The following is a 23,763-nucleotide window of genomic DNA, read 5'->3' as shown; positions in this document are numbered from 1 at the left end:
GTTAGGAATAAGTTTGCGGATGAATTCCCAATATGATTTTCTAAGAAGCTCATGTGTACATCTTATGTCTGTTCTATTCAGCTTCTGAGCTAACTTCCTGTCAAAGAAGAAAATGACCTTTGATCAGAGATGTGCCCTACAGATAAATTAAACTCAGAAAAGTGTCTTAGTATTTAGCTATTACAGTGGCACTCAGGAAATTAGAATCTATCCATTACTATTAAGCAACTTCAGTTCTTAGTAAAGCTGGTTTTGACACAGCAAGTTCTTATTTTCCTGAATAACTTCCTCAAGGTTTCTTTGTGGTAGTCCAGAGGTTTTTTTGTCATGCAAGGTTGCAATCTTTAATAAAGCCACCATAATGGCATGTGACATGCTCTGGGGTGGTCCCTGTAACACAACTGGCAAGACAGGCAAGACAAAGGCAGGCAGGAACTAGCAGGAAGGGTGCTCTGATCCTTTCAACCAGAATAAAAGGGAATCCATAGAAAAGGACAACAAAGTTTTCAAATGGAAACTCTTGATTAAAAAAGGAAATTAGAGACCCTGGCTAGAAAGAACTTTCTATGTCAGATACAGCTCTAGTGACATTTTTCACTCAAGAGAGAGAAAATAATGTGTACATGTATAAATCATGTGTGTGCGTGTGTATATATACACACATACATATAATTGAGCACACAATCTCATACTACATCTTATTCCATTTTACTTCCATATATAACCTGCGTATTTGTATTTTTATATGGAAAGTTAAATGAATATCCAATAAGTGATACAGTAAAACTATGACTGCAACCAATTAAAACATAAATGTGCAGGGAATCAACAAAATGATGAACGCAGCAGTGTTAGAAGGGTGATTTTCCTTTCCCTTACATTTCTACATGGCTTTATTATTCTAAAAAGGAGGATTACAATAATTTAATTCTCACGGTCTCAGTAAGGACCCAGTTGGGTGTAGTGAAAACAAAAACATCCAAATTAGACCAAGAGACCAATCCCTAAAAGAATCGTATATAAAATTTAGCAGAGATATTAATAATAGAATATGTGACTGAGATTTTGTCATTTCACTCGCTTTGAGAGGAAGCCAGCAGAAGTAAAAACTGTGAGGTTCAATTTCTGCCATTCAGAGAAGGGTTTGCCTACTATGAAGGCAGATAAATGTTACTATTCCTACATCCTAAAGCCAGCACGGACTAACTTGTAAAAGATCCATTCATCCTTCAAAAACAGGATGAGCAAATGTGGTGGCCATTGAGAGAAACAGGAACTATAACTTCTTTTCCTACCAAAACGAATTAGTGTACCTATTATTTTTAAAAATATGAACACAGATATCTGTACCTTCTACAAGGGGTAACTCTTTGACTTACAAGGAGATGAGAGCTCCTTAAATTGGCAATATTGCAAGCATACAAAATACGATCCGATTTAAATTCACTTTCTCAGGAATACATCTAGCAGCCAAAGGAGGAAAAAAGTCACTAAGAGCCAAAGCAAAACTTGGAAAACACACACGTAGCATCCTGTCTCCCACTGCAGTCTACTGGTAAAGAGCAGTCTCAACACCATTTCCCCTCTTTGAGGTTCTAGTATTTCTATGAGAGTCTGTATTTCTCTTCATTCCTCCCTTCTGATGTCTGATGTCAACCACAGCACTGCCTTACTGGCTCTCCCTCTTCTACTAACCTCTACTGACTTAAAAACTGTGAAGTTGAGAAGAGGCTCTAAGAGGATGAAACAGTCCACAAACACTGCTTACCTGAAGTTCCGAGCTGCACTGAAATTGCCGAAGCATTTTAGTTCCCTACTCTAGATTTTATCCCCCAGACTTCCTATTTTTTGGTGTGCACCTTGTCATGATAGGACATTTCAATGTTAGTTACCTTTTAACGGTATTTCCCGCTTTCCAAAGCTACTTTCCCCCTATTCGTTATCATCCTGCAGCAAGAGGGTCACATCACATTGCCCCTTCTTTGTGTTAGGTGGCCGGAGAGCAGCAGCCCCTCTCCCAGCACCAACAAACCCAGAAACTAAGCACCTCCCCAGCAGCACTGCGGGCTCCAGTCAGGCCCCTCATGACGAGTGAACTCACCCTCATCCTAAGCTTCAAATTGAAGGGAAAAGATTTTGGGTTGGGAGGTTTATTTCTAGTCAGGGGCATGGCACAAAGGGCATTCAAGTAGAAGTTAAACAAACACTACCTGGATCTTGGTCTTGCTTTGAGACTGTTGGAATCCTTAGGAGTGGCTGAAACAAAGATTAGTTGTTGTTTGCTTGGGTTTCATGTCTGCAGTTAAACAGGTTTTAAGCAGCACCTGGGCTAGTACAGAACACATCAACAGGTAAACATGAGGTACAGGTATCCGTGTGGAAAACTTGACCGCTTCCACATTTTTGTGATTCCATAATTTTATTTCTAAAGCTAAAGGCACGATTAAAAAGAAAGAAAAACCAACATATTTTTCCTCTCATCAGAGCATTAGCCATGAAGCCATTCTCAAATCGAAGTTGATTAATGAACCAATTCCGGCCTAAAAGACAACTCTCTCAAGAGGTTATCTATTTATACAATGATGGGTTCAGACTTGAGGGTTTCTTGGTCTATCATGATAGCCTAGTAATAATAGATTTTGAACCAGTCTCCCCTGAAGGCTAGGAAGAAATGTATTGGGCTACATATTTTAAGATTTTCTTAAAATACACCACCAGGACCACATGACCACAAGAAATCAAAGTCCCACAGTTAAGTCTAAATGATCTATGCAGCTTTTCCTGTAAGAAAATATTCTTGTGTCCCAAATCGTAGAGAGAATATTATGAAGTGAAATCATTAAAATATTTTGTCAACCATACAACTTTTCCTTCTCCAATTTAAATCATGAACTAGCTTGCTCACTACCAACACACATGGAGCCTACTTTCCCATCATAAGTTGTTGGGAGTAATGAGAAATACTTACAAAAACATTTTTTACGTCTTCAATCCTCTTTTTACGTCTTCAATCCTCTGTGGAAGACAACTTTAGAAACCACTAGCTGTGCTAAGGTTTTGCAAACGTTGCAAATTTTTCATCATAAAATGTCATAAACATTCAAAGAAAAAGTGCTACTAACTAGGAGCAAGGAGAATATAGTTTGTACACTGTTTGCACAAATTTTTCCGGAAAGAAAATGTCGCACTGCATGATGCCATCCTCTTTAACATTACTCCAAAGATAAAACCCCTCCTTGGTATGAAGCATGCTGGATTTCTGACGATCATTAAACTCCTTGGGTTGGATAAGCAGGGCAGAATGCGGAGCTGAGATGCTAACAAGGCCCAAAGCAAACTAGCAACACACGTCCCCTTAGCTTCAGTCAGCTATAGAAGACGTGCTTTTCTCCCAACTGAAGCGCTCTGGCTTCTTGGAGTGAGGACACGAGCACCTTTTAACTGCAAACCACTGAAAGGCTGCCGGAGCCCCGAGAAGCACGGGAGGCCCAAGCAGTGTGAGCCTGCCTTGGCCGGTCTCGTGCGCCCACACGAAGATGGACAACCACCTCCCCTGCTCCAGCCCCCTGGCGGCAAAAGATGGTGGCCCAAGAGAGCCTCTCCTCCAGCCCAGCAGGCTACCTGGGGCCACCTGGGGCTGCAAGGGCCACCCACCACGGGGCTGAGGGCCACCCTCCAAGCGGGCCGCCCACGGCTGGCTCCAGCCCGCTTCTCTCAGGCCCCACTGCTTCCCAGAAATATGTGGGCAGAAGTCTCAGCCATTTTAAAACACTGTTCCCCAAACCAGACCGCGGTAACCGTTACTTCCTTTGTCCAGTGCCACTATCTTTGCCTTTGTGCCGGGGAGGGGGGGGGGGAGGGATGGGTGTGGAAGGAGCGGGGAACCCTGCTGGTGAGAGATAGGCAGGCAGATGGCGCGATGGGTGTGGCTGAGCCGTGGAGACCAGGCTAGGAGTCCTGAGGTCCAGGGGCTACTCCTGGCCACGACCCTCTCTAGCTGTGACCTCCGTGAACCTCAGTCTCCTCACCTACAGAATGAAGATAATAAAAATGAGGCCCCTTTCTCACTCAGAGAGATAAGAAAGTGAAGGCGCTTTAAAAACTTAAATGTATTCTAGAATTGCAACGTATTACTGCTGTAGGGTGTTCCTAATTTTTCAAGATTAGAAATCTGGTTTTGAAATTCAGTTCCTTCTAGGACAGCACGGGAGGTGCAGGTGGGTGCAGGGAATGGAAAGAGAGACCAAGGGGTGGCTGCCAGCAACTGGGCAGCTATGAGAATCACCAACAGCAGGCTGAAGACTACAGCGTGAGGGCGAGCAGGCCCGACGCCCTCGGCAGGACCTAGAGACACACAGAAAAAGATGGCCACGGTGCAGTATAGCCTTTTGAATTAGGCTAGAATGTGCCATTAGCTAAGAAATCCATCAGATTCCACTAATATGTACATGTTCAGTACTTAAAAGGGTAAAGGTCTATGAGAAAAAGATGTAACAAGGAATACCGCGTTCCCTGATGACAGAGTCCCATATCCCATCTGTAAGCCACCACATTTTCTTCACCACCATTACTATTATCATGGTTATCACCACCCACTGTGGAAGGAAGAGCAAAAGAGGGAAATGAGATCCCAGGCAGGGCTGGTAAGCTTCCACAGGTTCGAGATCAGAAAAAGCTGGAGAACACGATTTTAGTTAAGTCTTCCATCAGCCTCCAAGCCCCTGAAAGTCAGACTCAGCATTTGGAGCATGTGAATATCCACAAAAATGGCAAGGGCAGGTTGGGTCAGAATCCAGGCAGAAGCCCACGGGCGGATCACAGCTTCTCACTGAGCTGGGCAGAGGGAAGAAGAATGAGAACTTCCTAGAACACTCCAGGCATGTCATCTTTCCAGGAAACAGAAACAGGATAGGAGGGCAAGCCTAAAGTTTAATTCTCCAGAAGGCGGCAACTCAACTGAGGTGAACTGCCCACATGGCACTGTCGGACAGCCTTCTAGAATTAGAAACCACCACCTTGAAACTCTTGTGTCTCCCTCTAGGAATCCAAACATTCCCCGGAAAAGAGGGTATTAAATACGTTTTCAGATGAGGGATTCCCTCATATCCACTCCAGAAAGGGCAGCAAAGGGAAGAACAAATCAGAAACCACATAGCATGCTCCCAGACAGAATGTGAAACAAATTCAGATATACTTCACGTACTGTGGCACGCACACCCTGATAGGTTCTGTCTGGTGACGCCATGCCCCATTCAATGAAGGAATGTTGAAAATGACATCTAAAGCTCATGTCCCAGAGAACACGAAATGCTCATGGAAAAAATAGGAAGAGTTATTAGCCTAAAAGGCTGTTGGAGAAGCACAATTTAACTCTCCAAATTTAAATAACTTTTACTGATACCATAACATGAAGTTTACAAAAACTAGGATGTATCCACTTCATTTCCAGAAATTAGAGTTGGAAAGTACCTACCTCAGGCATCTGTCCTACACAAATAGAGCATTTCCGTCTATGATGAAGGAACCTGAATCAGTTCCAAAAGCCAAAACTAGGCTTGAGAATTCCTACCACTTTTGGAGTCATAGTTGATCTACGATCTTAATTTTCTATTTCTTAATGTCACTTTCTAGAGGTAGTGGTTCCCAAAATAGGCTGAACATTGGAACCCCCTGGGAGGGAGGGGCTGCCTAAAAATACAGATTCTTAGGCCTTATCACTGCAATCAATCATATATTCTCATTCATATTCATTCTCCCTCCCTCCGTCCCTCTCTCTCCCTCTACCCCTCTCTCTTTTAAACCTTAAATGAACTTAGTGTTTGGGAAATACTGTACTGTAGCATAAGCCTCGATGTATATTGATTCCTTTGTTCCAACTTTAAAAAAATGAAGCCTGGATGATAGCTAGTAAACCAAAACAAACATGATTTACTTATGAAATATTAAGAGAGATAACACTAAAAGAGAAAGCAGCAACTTCTTTCATGTGCTCATAACCAGAGCTCCAAACAGTAATGCCATCCCTAGCCAGTTTGTTCTCAGCTAGGTTCATCTTGGTTCAGTGATGGCTCTGTCGAGAAAGCTGAGGCCACAGGCCCGACCATCTCCATGGTTCCCAGACACAGTTCTGACTCTCCAAGAACCTGGGCAAATACGACTTTTATTTCTCTCCTTGGAATCCACTCCATGTGTAAGCACATTTACCTGCCTTCTTGGTGGTGAAGCATAATGAAAGCGTTTGAGATTTATGCTTTGGAAATGGAAAGTTTCACCTGTGAGCCTCCCATTAATCCACCCCATCAGCTTACTCTACACAGAAATCACAATGGCTTGTTGAAATCTTCCCAAACCCAAGCCTTCACAATTTTATACTTAGTGACAATGAGACCCTCGATTCAAACTGAGAAATCCTTTCAGTGAAACCTATATTCAGAAATTAAAAAGAAATCACCCTCTTCTCATACCTGAGAAGAGGGGAGGAGTAAAAAAGAAACCAAAAGGTTTCCTTAGAATAAAACACAAGACAAATATTTGGACAGAAATATATATATATATATATATACTATCACAGATGTACCAGTTTTCTCACTGAAACTACAGGGTTGTTTTGGTTTGTTTGTTTGTTTAAGAAATAACTACATTAAAAATATATTAAATTGGTTTTCTCCTACCTGAATCCTCGGACATATCCTTTGGTAAGGCTTCATCCGTAGCACTCTTCAAAGCTAGCAGTGTTTCGTTTTGTTTTTAAAGAACAAGAGAGGGAAAAGTAAAGAAAAAAAAAATTTATGTCTCAGACACATTACATTAAAACAAAGAACCCCTAGTCATCACTTATGAAAACGGTGTTACAAACATCTATAAGTTGCTATGGCACTTACTAAAACAATAAAAGTCTCCTAAACTATGGTAACAGGTTCTCCTCCTACAGAGAACAGAGGTATTTTCAATGTTCCAGAGAGAGTGCCTCTAGTGGCTGGGAGGAGTATTACCAGGAAGTATCAAATTTCCCCATTTCTTTCCTGACATCCAGAGCAAAGATACAAGGACCTCTCTGAGAGTGACAGCCAGGATTCAGGATTTTTAGAGCTCGCGAGGTTATTCCAATGGGTAGTCAAGGCTAAGACCCACTAGTAAAGACAGTAATCAGAGTACTTGCTGCCAGAGATAACATCTAGGTCTGCCTGCCTCTCCTGAGCAAATACTGAAACAGAGAGCATGCAATTACTATTTCCTAATGGGAAACATTTTTCATGTTTAACTCCCATACAAAGCTACATCCATGGCAGGTCATGATAACAAAACCTGAAATAGCTTCACTGATTTTTAGTCCCTTCAGATAAGCCTTTCATTCATGGGCAGTGAATCAATATCAGATAATAGAAGGAATACGGGCTTGAGAATTCGAAAATCTTGGTTCTTATCCCTGCTCTTTTTCTTACTGAGCAAATAATTCATACTGCCTGAACTTTAGTTTACTCATCTCTATATTTTATGTGATAAAACATACCAGCCTCCATTCCATTTTGTGAGGACTGAATAATACAGTGCATGAGGAAGGACCTGATAGATTATAAAGCATTATATAGAAGTATGGCAGGAGGTGGGGTGTTCCTCCTGCTCTTCTAGATAAGTCCCTGGCCAACTCATCCCTGTGCTTGATGCTAGCTGTAACACGGAACACCGTGCTGCACTGCTCTCACCCGTCCAGTAAGATAAGCAAATCATCACAACCCAACACCCACAAAGTCACAGAGAATAAAGCCCAGGGGTAGAAACTCTCTCCAGAAGGTAACTTCCTCGAGGATTAGACCTGTGTACAAATGTGCATGTATATTGACATTCTGGGATCACATCTGCCAACACAAGATGTTATGCTCACAAACCGTTCAGCCTCTAGTCATTTCCTAATTAGTACGACCAGATTCCAATAAAAGGTGTTGGAGTAGCCTGAGGGTCAGCAGTGAGCACAGGGTCATAACTGAAGGGCTGTGGACACTCAAGGTCTTGTTACCACTTTATGAACTATAGTTTCGTCACAGCAACTGGAACTACTTAATCCATCCAAACGTTTTCATATACAGAGAACAGTCCTCAGATGCTCTAGAAGCCAGCCACTCCAAGAGAAGTAGATTAAAAATATATATAGGTAAAATGTCCCTAAAGGGAGAAAACTCATTCTTTCCATACCTTGTTTGTCATCACCAGTCACATCTTGGGTAGGGACAGGAAAGTCGGCCATGTCTTTAATAGATAGCTTCTTGGAAAAGAAAAGTAAATTAATAATATGGGTTGGAATGGAAATGAAGTGATGTGCACATCTGATGCAAATGTTTTTAAAAGCTATGTACCTTGCCAATATTTCTGTCTCCCATAAACCCTGACATTTAATACTATTTTATTTTTTAGATTTCTAGTGGGGTATAAGTTAATTTGTATTGAAAAATTTATATACACAGAGGGAAAAAATAATGACTTAGATTGAAGTACATGTATAGACCACGCATTATATCTCAATCTGGTGTGGGACTCAGCCAGAGTTGTGGAGCATTTGCCCACGACTCCAGTCAAGAACAAACCTGTGCTCTAGGTACTTTCTCACAAGCAGAGAGAGGTTCTGACAAGTGGCCCCATCACATGGGTATTTGCCAGGATCTCTTATGTAGAGGGTGTTCAACCCTGATTCAAACAGCCTCCTTGTCATGGAATAAGAGAATTTTACTGATGAGCGGAACAAAATTTTCTGCTAACTCACTGAAGGAAGAAGTCCTCACTTACACTAAGAAGATGAATACCCAAATTGATCAAGTATTGATTAGTTTAAAATTCTATGTAAAATCTACTTACTATAATTTCTTCTACACTCTCAATTAACATGGACTCTGTCCTCTGATAAGATTAAAGGATAATACATATTCATAGTTGATATATATATGTAAACACATTCTAGAAAGATATATAAAAATTGAAGGTTGATTGGTAGGTGGGGATAGGGATAAGAGGAGAACTTGCCATTATATGCCTTTTGATATTCTTTTTATTTTAAACATATTAAAAAAATCAAATAAAGATAAATTTTAAAACTTAAAGAAGTAGGGTAAATTCCTGGAGTTAGCCGGTGCTCCAAAAGGTTAACTGGTTTACCTCTCAGAATCTGAACAGCCCAAGAGACCTAAGCAATACTTCTGTTTCCAAACTGTTTCAAAGAATGGAGTTAGAATACTGCTTGGTGGTAACCTGATCTAGGGCTTAGCCATCCACAGGCAAGTCATTCTTGGCATTACAATGAAGCCTCCAGATGTAATTTAGAACAGAGAATGTAACTCAACAGCGCCCTTCTTTCATTTTCTTGTCCCACGTGGATTGTAATCCAGATCCTTAGCAGAATAAAATAATTTAGGAGTAGAAAATATGGATAAAAAGAAATCCAAAAGAACACTGTTGAAAGAAATTTTTAAAATCTAAATAAAAGGAAAGACACCCCGTGCTCATGGTCAGAAGACTTAATATTGTTAAGATGGTAATATTCTCTAAATCCATCTACAGATTTGAAGCAATCCTTCTTGCTTTTTTGCAGAATTTGACCAGCTGGTCGTAAATTTCATATAAAAATGTAAGGGACCCAGGATAGCAAAAATATTCTTGAAAAAGAAGAACAACTTACCAGAAAGTTATAGTAATCAAGACACTGTAGTACTCACATAATGACAGACATATAGATCAATGGACTAGAATTGAGAATCCATAAATAAACCCTTAAATTTGTGGTCAACTGATTTTCAGTAAGCGTACAAAACAATTCAGTGGGAGAAAATTGTCTATTCAATAAATGATGCTGGGACAACTCGATATCCATATAAAAATAAAGAATGAAGTTGGTCCTCTTCTTCACGGCATATATAAAAATTCACTCAAAATGGATCACAGACCTAAATGTAAGACCTAAAACTATAAAACCCTTAGAAGAAAATATAGGAATAAACCTTCATGATCTTGTATTAGGCAATGGTTTCTTAGATATGACACCAAAAGCACAAGCAAAAAAAGAAAAAAATTAGATAAACTGAACTTCATCAAAATACAAAACATTTGTGTTACAAAGGATACTATCAAGAAAGGGAGGGAAAAACAAAGAAAAATACTTGCAAATTATACATTTAATAAGAGATTTATATCCAGAATATATAAAGAACACTTACAACTCAATAAATAACCCAGTTTATAAATGGACAAGGGATAGGAATAGATATTTCACCAAAGAAGACATACAAATGGCTAATTAGCACACAAAAAGATGCTCAATATCAGTAGTCATTAGGAAATTCAAATCAAAACCACGAGATACCACTTCACTCCCACTAGGGTGACTAAAATCAAAAAGACAGATAATAACCAATGTTAACAAGGATATGGGGAAACTGGAACCCTCATACACTGCTGGTGGAGGAATGTAAAATGGTGCAGCTGCTCTGGAAAGTAGTTTGTGAGTTCCTCAAAAAGTTAAACACAAGGTACAATATGATCCAATGATTCCACTCCTCAATATATACTCAAGAGAAGTGAAAACGTGTGCACACAAAAACCTGTACATGGACATTCAGAGCAGCATTTTTTCTAACAGCCCAAAAGGGGAAACAACCCAAATGTCCATCAGACCAAGAATGGACCAACAAAAATTGTGTTAGTATCCATACAACGGAATACTATTCAGCAATAAAAAGGAATGAAGCACTGATACATGCTACAATGTGAATGAACTTTAAAACATTACACAAAGTGATCTCATCACAAGAAAAAATTTTTTTCCTAATTCTTTAATAGCGTATTTATGTGAGATGATGGATGTTCACTAAACTTAACACAGTAATCATTTCAAGATGTATGTAAGTCAAATCATTTTGCTGTATGTACACCTTAAACTTATCCAGTGCTATATGTCAACTCTATCTCAATAAAACTGGAAGATCAAAAGCAAACATTATACTAAGTGAAAGAAGCCTGTCACAAAAGACCACATATTTTACGTTTCTATTTATATGAAATGTCCAGAATAGGCAAATTCAGAGACAGAAAATAGCTTAATGATTACTAGAGGCTGGGGGAAGCAGGGAACAGTAGATGACTGCTAATGGGTACAGGTTTTCATTTTGGAGTGATGAAGATGTTCTAAAATTCGACTATAGTGCTGGTTGCACAACTGTCAATATAAAAAAATCCACTGAATACTTTATACAAATTGTATACTTTAGATGAATATGGTATATGAATTTTATCTCAATAAGCCTGTTTACAAAAGAAAGAAATCCAGTAACCTAAGAAGCACTGCTAAAGACAAGTGTCCCTGAAATTATAATCTTTAATTCTTGATGGAAATAAGTACATGGTACAGCTCTGCTGTCTTTAGAAAAAGATGTACTGCTGAGCAAACTTCTCAAGACCTGACTCAGCTATAGCTCCATTCACAACAAACACCTTTACGGAGTCATCCTTCACAGGGCTGGTACCAAGATCTATCTAAACTCCAAGCCTGGGGAATTCCCTGGCAGTCCAGTGGTTAGGACTACACGCTTTCACTGCCAAGAGCCCAGGTTCAATCGCTGGTTGGGGAACTAAGATCCCACAAGCCATGTGGCGTGGCCAAAAAATAATAATAATAAAATAAAATAAACTCCAAGCATGCATTCCTGTGTTTAAAATATCTCCATTTCCAGGCTTCGCAGACACCTGGATATTTGCTCCTTTCCTTTTAGAGATGATAAGTGAGTGCACGAAGAACAGCAACGTGAGTCAGTAATTAATTTCTCCAAAAACAAACAGCATTATTTATCTCTGTTGGAAAAGCAAAGATCATCTGATAGCATGGCAAGTTGGAACAAAATGTTTAACTAGAAAAAATGTGAATTATGACGTTTTTAGTAAATCACCTAACAACAACATAATTTTACACAAGCAGGGGTACCCATAGCAAAAAAATTTAAAAATAAAACAAAAAACAAACCAAAACAAACAAAAAAAATAAAACAGGGCAACTGCATAAGACAGTTGTAGAGATGTCTGTCCTGGCCTGACAGACAAACTTCTCCGTACACTGTCAGCAACCCCAGAGTACACCGAGGGCCGGGAAAAGTGACTGACAATCATACTTGCTTCACCATCATACACATTCTACAGAAAAAGAAATTGAAAAAGCCAAAACTCTTAGAATGCACCTCTATCACTCCACCTGAAATCACTTTATCTCCTTCCCAAGAGTAGAAATCTGCTGAGGAAAGGAACACGGAGGCTACGACTCAAAGAGCAGTAGAGAGGTCAAGAGAGACGTTATCAGAGGGGGCGCAGCAGAAGCAGGCTTGATTCGCTCAGAGAAGAGCAGAGGATGGCATCCACAACATGTACTACAGGCACGAGAGCCTTGTGGGAAAGAATAAATAATCACACACAATCACAAGAAAATTTTTAAATGGCCCTGTATCCTGCCTTTGACTTCTATCATCTTGCAACGTCGGAGCACTGTAATAGGAGCCTATGAACAAACCTCCATTTATGAAACATTTCCAGACTTTTTTCAGGTTGGGAACAGCAGATATCATAAGTTGTCATCACAGCAATCATAATGGTGGTGACGGTGACGAAAGTGCTGATATTAACAATAACCATAAGGACCCCTAAAGCACACAGTTAAGCCCCTGCATCAGTGGCCCAACGTTATAGGAATTCTTCGGGTTTCTCTTGAGGACCATCCAAATCAGGCAGCTTTCAATGTGATCTGGGGCCCTCATATACAGTTCTCAAACCTCCTCTCAAAACTGTTCTGATTCATTACACCTTGTTAATAATCAGCTGCTAAAAATACAACTTTACAATGTTTACTTCAAAATTAAAGCTCGGTTGAAGCAAATAACCTGGCTTGCGTTTTCCTGGCTTAGTTTGGCTATACCTAAATTTCACCTCTAAAAGGTCAAGAGGCTACTTTGCTTTTTTCACCAAATCTAGTTTTAGGGAGAAGAGAAAAAAAGATAATTATAGATATATCTGGTGTCTAGATTTGAAATGCTGAGCTCCAAGGTAAGTACTAAGTATTAAGAGAAATCGTTACGAAAGCAAATTTTCCAGAGTTTGTAAAGAACAATCAGCTAATGGATTTAATAGTACACACATCCTTACTTATTAACATATGAAGATCTTTTACCTCCATCCGATTCAAGTCACGGGGTTGTTGGTTTGCTGGCACTGACTCAGAATAAGAATCAAATAACGCACACTCCCACTTGGGCTTAGGAAAGGCTAAGAAGAAACAAAAAGAATGCATAAGAATATATACTATAGTCATGGTGGTCATCGTTTCCTAGCAGCTTTTCTGTGCTTGGTAAATAGAGCAACAAAATCAGCCAGCTCCTATATGCGAGAGATGGCACTAATCACGGTGAGGTAGTATTTCAAGTTCTTTACGTGTACAAGCTAGTACTTCTGCCATGCCCACTTTATACGCAATAAAACTAAGGAGCAGCGAAGGTAAGCACCTTAGTCAAGGTCAGAGAGCCAGTAAATGAAGAGCAGGGGCTTGAACCGCCAGCACTCCTGCTGGAAGGTCCATGCTGTCAGCATTTCATGTTGTAACACAGAAGTCATTTTCCACCTTAACCATCACTATCACAATACTTCAGTTTCAACTAAGCTACTAGCAGCATTTTAAAATGGCAGTAACTATGGTGATAGTTTGAATACCATAAACATTAACTGAGGAAATACTTCATTTTAGCTATTACTACTGGAAGTAAATAGACAAGATCTTACAATGATATGTGCCGAAGAAAGCTTTATGAAGTACTCATTTCTTTTGGTTAGCAGGAATAACAAAAATAAGAACACAAGTTCTTCCTGATTTATAACAATGAGATAATCACATTATGGGTTTCTTCCAACATAGTATAGTGACAGCAGCTGTTAGCTGGGTAGCTGAGTGGATCAGCATAAGAAAAACCATCCTACCTGGTAAGCTAACACTGAACACTCACACTATTTCTTAGAAACAGATTCTGTTTCACCACTTTTGTCACAAAGTAAGTAAAAAAAAAATGTCTCAACAACTAGGAAAATTGTCATTATTCCAAAGAGGAAAAGCAGACTGGGGTAGACAGTAAACAGAAGCTACAAATCAAATTTGTCAAGACCAGCTATTAAGAAATCAAAATTTTAGTGCCATGTTTAAAAACATTTTTTTGAATCAAATGTTAAAAATAGATTGGCAGGGACTTCCCTGGTGGCACAGTGGTTAAGAATCACCTGCCAACACAGGGGACGTGGGTTCGAGCCCTGGTCCAGGAAGATCCCACATGCCGCAGAGCAACTAAGCCCTTGCGCCACAACTACTGAGCCTTGCGCTAGAGCCCGCGAGCCACAACTACTGAGCCCGCATGCCACAACTACTGAAGCCCGCGTGCCTAGAGCCCGTGCTCCGCAACAAGAGAAGTCACCGCAATGAGAAGCCTGTTCGCCGCAACCAGAGAAAGCCCGCTCGCAGCAACAAAGACCCAACACAGCCAAAAATAAAATAAATAAATGTATTTAAAACAATTAAAAAGCACAGAGAAGACCCAAAGAGTTCTGGCCATTTTCTTGAACCAAATACAAAAATAAACAAGGTTAATAAACCATTTAAAAGTCAACTACTAAACCCTTAGGGTTTGCCATACTATCACTAAGTTTAATGGGGTTTTATGAGGTCTCTCATGGTTTTTGTTAGAACTATTTAATTATTACTTAAGATTAATCCCACAAACTCTGGAAATGATGTGCAATTTTTGTTTAATTGAAGGGTATATGATGGATTCTTCTTCAGTTGTCTCTATATAAATGCATGCTCCATAAAAGGCCATTAAGAAATGGGGGGTGGGCTTCATTCAAAATAAAGGGAGATGCTCTTGACTAAGGCTCTATTTTTTAGACTCCCCTGTACTGCGTAAGCAAGGTAAAAGCAGCCATTTGCAGCAGTAAAGGAATCAAGAGGCTATTTCTCTTTTGTTAATACACTTTTTGCTCAGGGCTTTCAGAGCTTTAAAAATTTCATCAGTGACTTTTGAAACACTCCGTGAAACACCTGAACACCTACAAAGTGACTCCTCAAATAAGAAGTCATGACACCCAGCCTAGGTTCCATAGCCACACCACATAAGAACAAGGAAACAGCATTCCTCAAGACCCCAAACAGGAAAGAGAGGGAGGAGAGACAGCGAGTCAGAGACAGGGACACAGAGAGAGACACTAAAGAGGAAACAGAGCAGTGCGTCATGCTGCCCAACTGCAAACTAGTTCCTGGGGACCCCTGAGGGTCTCCCCCAGACTGTAAGGAAGGGGAACACGCTGGAGTTACGGCCCGCTGGAGTCAGAAAGCAGCTGCTATTAGCAAAGTCCAAGCTCTGAAACAAGTAATAGCTTTTGCTCTCTGAACCCTCCCCTTTGTACATTATCTGAGGGCCTCTGGGCAAGATTCCAGAATGGGTCATGCTTCCCCCAACATGTTCACCGGTCCCTGGCACCAGCCACATACTTAGTCTCTTCCTTTTGGTTGAGCCTCCACCCCGTCACTACCTAACACAGAATGACAGACTTTTTATTTAAGAGTCAGAGACCCGAAGACTGACTTAGATAAGTCACTGGGTACTTTGAATCTAGTGTCGTTATGAGGAGGAGACAAGACAAGATAATCTAAGGCCTTTCCAGATCTAACCAGGAAATTTATGATCTGTTCATGACTAATCACATTTTCTTTAGACACTGGTTCCCTCCTGCCAATAATCATCAATGACTAAGCTCTCATGTTTTAGAGGCCCTCTCTAAAAAGCGAGAAAGTCTGTTGAAAGCACCAGCTATTTCTGGACCCTTTCGATGAAGGCTCTACTTCTGTGAATAATAAAATTCACATCAGAAATCAGCCCACTGCCTTTGAAAGGGCAAGAGACACTATTAATTTTTTCAATCTTCCAAAGAAGTTAATACAAAGGTTGGACTCACCATGACTCTTTCCTATCCAAAGGATTTGGGGGTAACTGTTTTATTAATGAGAAAGACAAAGAGAGCTCTATTCTAACTTTCTGGCGTGCTAGAATGTTCTATATCTGATTGCAGTTACATGGGTGGATACATATTTTAAAAATCGAGTGTACATTTAAGATCGGAGCCTTTCATACGTTTCACTGCATGTAATTTTTAAACTTTTTCATTAGGTACAGGACTCCTAGTCCATTCCGTTGCCCAAGGCCACTCGGGGACATCGGGCTGGGCCTAAAGATGCTAAGTCAGCATTGGCTCTACAGGAAGATCTTCCTCCTAATTTTTTATCAGCTGGGGATTCAGTAGTTGCCTGGTCCACAATTTTCATGAAAGGGTTACGTGGCTTTGGTTCAAATCCATCCAGACAGTACTAGAATGGAGATAAGAGATGACTCACATTTGCTAGATCATCCCTATGCCTCACATTATAAGTTGTGAGAGTCTAATATCAGTTAATGAACAGTAACTGTGTATACAAAGGACTCCACAAAGTGTCTGGACAACATCTTAAGGAACAAAACTCTCTTCCAAGGTCTGGAAGGAAACGCCTAAGGTTTAGGATTTATGATGAGGCATTACCTGCTTGCAGGTACTCTGGCTGCAGAGTTGGAGGCAGGCCCTCAGGCAGTGGGTAGCCGTTCTTCCGGGCCACAATGAGATGAAACGCAGCACAGAACTCCGGCAGGCTCAGGGCTCCATCACAGTCAGCATCGCTCAATTCCCTAAGGAAAGCAGATGTTATGAGCGCCTAACACGGGGCTCAGAAGGAAAGTTACTCAGCCTCAAACATGCAAACATGACTCCCAGGCTCTCTGGTGGAGGCCCTGCAGGGTCCCCAAACCCATATAAAATCTCAGGGGGCCACACGGAGGAAGAAAAATCGACACCACTAGCATGAGTGGCACTTTATAAATAAAAATTGAAATTCTTCAGATTCTCCAATAGATCTGTTTTACAACAGACTACACAAGTAAAACACACTATGGGACAAAAAGGAAAACGATGCCCACAATTCACACTTAGTTGACAGTCATTCAGTAAATGAGTTGTGTGAACAGCCCCGGACCTGGTGCTCAAAACAGTCAGAGGAAGGGCTGGCCCTGCCCTTTCACCGGTGTCCTGGCCATTATTCAGTTACCCAAGCTCAGATACAAGCACTTCATTTCTCAGCTTTAAGGAAAAACCTTGAACTTTTCAAGTTGCAAATGTTGTATCAAAACTTTGCTTGAGAATTCCCTCCTGGGAAAACACAAGTAAGCTCAGTAAATACTCGCTGAATGATGTTTTCAGATAAAACTAGCAACTAGGGAAGGCTGGAACCAGATGAGATAGAAAGGAAGAAAGGGAGAGGCTTGAAAAGGCTTATCTTTGCTTCAGCCGTTGTTTCCCACTGAAAAGCAGGGGCCTATCTGCCAAAGTAACTAAGACCCCATAAGCTCAACCAGTCTCCTAGGTGTACAGAGATGAGTACGCTTGTGTTAGGACAAGCAGAGCGAGAAGGCATATACAATCATAGTAGAAAGGGGGTTACTATTTGAAAGAAAAACCACGGAAGGTAAGCTCCGGAACTTTCCTTTGGACCCTTCACATCCTTGTCCCCCTTGAATATTCAGAAAGCACCAGCTCCCCAAGGTGAGGAGCCAGGGAACTGTTTCAAACACTGGGTGGAGAGAATCCCACAAAGCTTACATGGATATGTCTCAACAAAAAGAGAGAAATCCTCATGCCAATAATGTTAAGACTGGGAATTCTGCCAAAACAGACTGTATTCTTTACAAAATGATAGTTCCTCTTTTTTCCTAGCTTTAAAGCCTAATAAGGCTTGCCACTTTTTTTTTGAATGCTATAATATATTGCCGAAAAACCGAAATTCAGCTCAGGATCCCAGATACGGTGGCATTCACAAGTGTCAGTGGAATAGTTTTCCAATATGATGCACAAAACACGACAAGCAATTTTAAACTCTAATTTTTTTGTAAATCCTCATGAAAAAAAGTTTTACATAAATATTCCAATATTTTAATTATATATTTATCACAGTGTGGTCTCCCGCCCAGTCTTGAGGAAGAAGAGCCCACACGCAGCCGGGAGTTTACAGAGGTATGGAGCGTTTCCATAAACGCAAACAGAGCCATCTGGACCAACCAGCACAGCCCTTCTGGAGCCGGTGATGGAGCCGGCACTGCAGCAAAGCACCGGGCACGCCACATGTGCAAGTCTGAACCGGGGCCCAACTGATAAACACCAGCCAAATTTACGAAGCTCAGAGGCAGCGAGAAGAGTCAAATTTAACTTAATTCCAAAATATTTGTGGAACTTCTGTTCACCTGGCCTCATAAAATATTATAAAGAATAGCTTTTCAAGGTTCTCTGGTCACTTACACCACATCAAGTAGAAAAATCTGAAAATAAAACACACAAGATGGAAATTCTCATATGCTCACACAACTGCTTAGACTGAAAAGGCATCTACGTGAGGATAATAATTAGGAAATTGCTTTTTAAATAAGAGCCAAAACAGTGCGTAGTATGTGCCAGACGCTATTCATTGTGCTTTTCATATAACTTACTTAATCTTCAAAGCAACAATAATCTAAGTTCTTTTCATTCTCTTAGTCCGATTTTTAAAAAATTCAAAAGATTAGATTTTTAAAATGCAAAAGTAGGAGCTAAGGGATGGCTATGGATAACAGTATGATACTATGAGGCATTAACTGTACTTACCATATATAGGAGAGTTCTGGAATGGAAAGCTTTGATTTGGTGAAGAAGTTCTTGGCCACAGAACCTGTCAAGAGTCATTGTTTAAATAAATCATGAATTACTTATCTAGAGCAGCTTTTATATTTATATGTAAATGAATCACCATTTTTTTCACTCAGCAACTCCTACCATATAACCACAAATATAATTATTCATCAAAGCAACTACGAATTGTGTGGCTAAAAGCAACATACAAACAGCTTTTAAAAGAGTATGTAAATTACAATATGGCAAAAGAACTAACGGCATAATACTTAATTATGACATGAAAATTATATGAATTCCTTCTATTTCCAAAAATATGCAAAATTTACTAAGAATTCAAAAGATAACTATCAAAATTATCAAAGTAAAAATCTGTCGAGCACTTTTAATGAACGGATGCAAAAGTAATACACGATCATGGTAGGAAACAGCAAAAAAGAAAAACTAACACCATTAATCTCATCATACTAGAGATAAGAAGACAGACATCTTGAGAAAGCGTTTCAGTGAGATTTAAGATCTCTTGGTGGCTCTTCAAGAATCGTATCCAGGAACCTCTTGCTACTTTCTTTATTCATTGCAAATTTACCAATATCAATGGAAATCAGGTAATCATTTCATTTTACATGTAACGTAGCTTCAAGTCCCAATTGCACTTAAAATGTTTACACCCAATCCTTACTGAGATTGAAATTTTTATGCTTTCTGCTCTCAAAACAGTTTCACAATTCAAAAGCCTCAAGTCTAACACAAAGAACACTCAAATCAAAGCCCTAAACTCTTATTCTAAACTGATAAAGTCAAAAATCTTTCCTTAGCCAGCACGAGACTTCTAACTGGCCTTGAAACAAAGGATTATAGTGGACCCTAAGGCAGACTTATTTTCCTTTGATAGATGAAGGATCAAAGACAAAGTACCCTATAAATGAATGAGCCTTCTCCCCAAGAGCATCCTGGAAATAATGCTGACCCAGGACTGTTGGCCATCCATGCAGCCTCCTTGCCTTGTCAAACATTTGTCAGAAATGTCTTGAAAGCCCATTTGCCAGCTATTTTATACATAGAAAGGCATTCTCCCCTAATTTCATTCTTCTTTTTCCCTCCTGATCTCCTTTCTTCAAAGTATAATAGGCTCAAACCCACAGCTAGAGACCTGGCCTGGACTTCACACAGTAGAGAGAGACTGTCGGCCCACAGTGTCCCAGAGTGGTTGGGTGGCGCCCACAGGGAAGATGATGGCTAACGAGGGCAGAGAAGGAGCACTTGAGCAAGCCAGGTGCTCCCTCCTTCGGTGCTGACAGAAGTTCAAACGGGGAGCTGGAACCCTCGCCCCAGCCCCACCCCCAAGCAACAGAGAAACCCCAAACAAGTCTCCTTTCCTTGCTCTCTCCAGCCATTTTCAGATCCACCCGAGAGCCACATGTGGGGCAGAAGAGGTAGAAGGGAGGCTTAAAAGCTGTCAGCAGTCAAAGATCAAAACCATGAATCCAGACTTTTTCTTACAAGGGGTCTCTCAGCCCAGTAAACTACAGCTACCCACAGCATTGATCCATCAGTGACTGAATGTTAATACATCCAATATATACAGATTTTTAAAAAATAATAAAGACCAGTAAACCACTGTAAAAATGGATTGAGCTATGAGAGTTCAAAGAAATAGATGCAACTGACTCTTAATCATATTGAAAAAAAATGTTCAACCTTGTTCGTGAGACATCTGTAAGTTAAAGCCACACAAAGACATGATTTCTTGCCTATCAGATGGGAAAAATACAAAAGTTCAATAACGTGTTTTGATAACAAGACTATGGGAAAACAGGCACCTCATACAATGCTGGTGGGGTGACAAAATGGCACAACCCCAAAGAAGGGGTGTTTTGCAAAATCACATTTGACCCGGTAATCCCACTTCCAAATTATCCAAGGATACACTAACAAAAATATAAAAAGACATATGCAGAAGGCTATTTACAAGAGAAATATATGTAATAGCAAAGGACTAGAAGTAATCCCAATAAAGAATTGGCTGAATAAATGACTGCACATTCACACAATCTGTAAGAAGAAACAAGAAATAATATCTCTACATACGACTACAGAGTAATCACCAGAATATATTAAGTGAGAAAAGCAAGGTGGAGGAAAGAGTAAGTAGTATGCTACCACTTACCTAAGAAAATACGGAGATAAGAACACACGCAGACAGAGAGATATGCGCATACACGTATTTGCTTCTATTTTTAAAAACAGACAAATAAGCCATTAAACAAGATGTTTACCTATAGGAACAAGGTAGAGGAGATAGGGACAGGAACTAGACTTCTTTGAATGTAGCTTGCTTTGTAGACTCAACTTTAGGACTGTGTTAATATTTTATATAAGTAAAAAATTAAATTTTAAGAACACAATCCTTAAAACTTGAAATCAAAACAAATAAAACTGAAAAGCACAAAGTTGGAGAACTCTCACTATCCAATTTCAAATACTTACTATAATAATCAAGACAGTGTGGTATTGGCATTAGGCTAGACATACAAATCAGTGAAACAGAATTGGTAAAGAAATAAACCCTCACACTTACAGTCAGTTGAATTTTGACAGGGAACCTAAAACAATTAAATGGGGGAAAGAATAGTTTTTTCAACAAATGGTGCTGGGACAACTAGATATTCACATGCAAAAGAATGAATTTGAACCCCTACCCCATATCATATGCAAAACTTAGCTCAAATTGGACGAAAGAACTAAATATAAGAAATAAAACTGTAATATAGGGAATTCCCTGGCAGTCCACTGGTTAGGACTCTGCGCTTTCACTGCCAGGGCCCAGGTTCAATCCCTGATCTGAGAACTAAGATCCCACAAGCCACACGGCGTGGCCAATAATAATAATAATAAAAAAAAATTAATATGACCTTGGATTAAGCAATGGTTTCTTAGATATGACACCAAAAGCACACGCAACAAAAGAAAAAATAAACGGAACAGCAAAATTAAACTTTTTTGCCTCGCAAGATACCATTAGGAAAATAAAAGGACAAGCCACAGATTGGGAAAAGAATATTTACAAATCATATGTCTGATAAGGAACCTGTGTCTAGAATACACAGAGAACTCTTTCCACTCAATGATTTTTTTTAAAAAATGGCAAAGTATCTGAATAGGCATTTCTCCAAAGAAGATATACAAATGGACAGTAAGAGCATGAAAAGATGCTCAATGTCATTCTTCATCCAGAGAGAGATATCACTTCACATCCACTAGAACGGCTACAATCAAGAGATAAAAACAAGTGTTGGCAAGGATGTGGAGTAAGACACTACTGGTGGCAATGTAAAATGGTGCAGCCACTTTGGAAAACAGTCTGACTAGTCCTCAAATGGTTAAATACAGAGTTATCCTATGATCCAGCAGTTCCACTCTTAGGTATATATCCAAGAGAAATAAAAACATACATCTACACAAAAACTTGTACACAAATGTTCACAGCAGCATTATTCTTAACAGCCAAAACAACCCAAAAGTCAATCAACTGATGAACAGATAAATAAAATGGGGTCTATCCATACAATGGAATGATATTCGTCCATAAAAAGGAACGAAGCTCTGGTACATACCGCAACATGGATGAACCTTAAAAACATTATGCTAAGTGAAAGAGGTCAGACACCAAAAAACACTTATTATGCAATTTCATTTATATGAACAGCCCAGAACAGGCAACTCTATATAGAGAGAAAGTAGTTTAACGGTAACCTAGGGCTTGGGGGTGGGGAGAGCAGGAATGGGGAATAAATGCTAATAAGTTGGTAGTTTATTGGGGGGAGGTGCTCTAAATCTAGATTGTGACTATACTACACTAAAATCATTGAATTGTATACTTTAAATGGGTGAATTTAGAGTATGTAAATTACATCTAAATAAAGATGCTTTCTAAAAAGGGACATCAACTAATTGCAATGTATGAACCTCTCCTGACCTTGATCAAACTAAACTTTTTTAAAAGGCATTTGTGAGACAATTGAGGAAGTCTGAACAAGACTTGATATTAAGTAATTTGTGGGGTTTTTTTTAATGTGCTAATGAGTTGTGGTTATGTTTTTAAAAGAGGCCTTATCTTTACAGATACATCCTGAAATATTTTCAAATGAAATAGTCTGGTAATTGCTTCAAAACCGTCTAGGCTGAGAGAGGGTATAAATAAAACCAAATTGTGAGAGCTGACTGATAGGTACATAGGAGTTTGTTATACTAGCCACTTCAGTTGTGTCTGTATTTGAAATTCTGCAAAATGAAAAGGTTAAAAGAAAATAAAAACATTCCTAACAGCTACCTATTTGTATTTGGTTAAATATCTGCATACATTGTGAAAAAACTCACTTAAGCAGTGGGTAAAGTTAGCAAGTGGTCAATAAATGCAATCTGGGTTTCTGCTTTTTTTTAAAATCACGTTGTCAACGTTAATTTTTTGTATCTACAATATTCTGCCTTCAAATAAAGCCATTACCACCAACCAGAAAATGATATCTGCGTTTATACAGGTACATTTCAACTACGCACCTTATTTCACGAGAGAAAATTAATCTTAGTCCACACTGCGATATGTCAGGTTACAATTATCAAGCACATATTGTTATTCTTCACAATTGAAGTATAAAAAGGAAGTTTTATGAATTTGTCTTCCAGACTCTACTATTTCACTGTTTGTTTAGTCTTCAGCCGGGTGAAGTGTAGGCACGTGGGAATTAAATCAGTTCCTCTCAGCTTGAATTTTGCATGAGAATTCAATAGGAATATGTATTTCTGAAGATAACCCAGAAGAACTAACATGTGGACATAAAAATGCTGGCCAATTTTCCTCCCATATTTTCTCTCAGAAAAACCAGAGGAGAAAGACTGCAGCCAAAGAAAACGAACATGAACTTGAACTCTAAGGTGTATATAACATAAGGAGACCTGTGACAG

General features: G+C 39.6%; 1 protein-coding gene across 7 annotated transcripts in view; it reads right to left on the bottom strand.

The window, feature by feature from the left end:
• REPS2 (RALBP1 associated Eps domain containing 2) overlaps positions 1-23,763 on the bottom strand; it is a 223,933-nt gene that overhangs the window by 89,526 nt on the left and 110,644 nt on the right. For 4 of the 7 annotated variants that reach the window (XM_012532959.3, XM_004269646.4, XM_033427892.2 and 1 more), the window contains 6 exons: positions 18,775-18,838; positions 16,630-16,772; positions 13,190-13,284; positions 8,191-8,260; positions 6,672-6,725; positions 2,211-2,256 (listed from right to left, as the gene is read on the bottom strand). In XM_012532959.3, coding sequence (XP_012388413.2) covers positions 2,211-2,256; positions 6,672-6,725; positions 8,191-8,260; positions 13,190-13,284; positions 16,630-16,772; positions 18,775-18,838 — 472 coding nt within the window. The remainder of the gene's footprint in view (positions 1-2,210; positions 2,257-6,671; positions 6,726-8,190; positions 8,261-13,189; positions 13,285-16,629; positions 16,773-18,774; positions 18,839-23,763) is intronic. The other 3 variants (XM_033427890.2, XM_033427891.2, XM_033427889.2) reach the window with 2 other exon arrangements.

This window comes from Orcinus orca, chromosome X (assembly GCF_937001465.1).
Source record: "Orcinus orca chromosome X, mOrcOrc1.1, whole genome shotgun sequence".
Lineage (NCBI taxonomy): Eukaryota > Metazoa > Chordata > Mammalia > Artiodactyla > Delphinidae > Orcinus > Orcinus orca.
The sequence above is the reverse complement of the archived record's forward strand: the minus strand, read 5'-3'. Positions and strand labels throughout refer to the sequence as shown.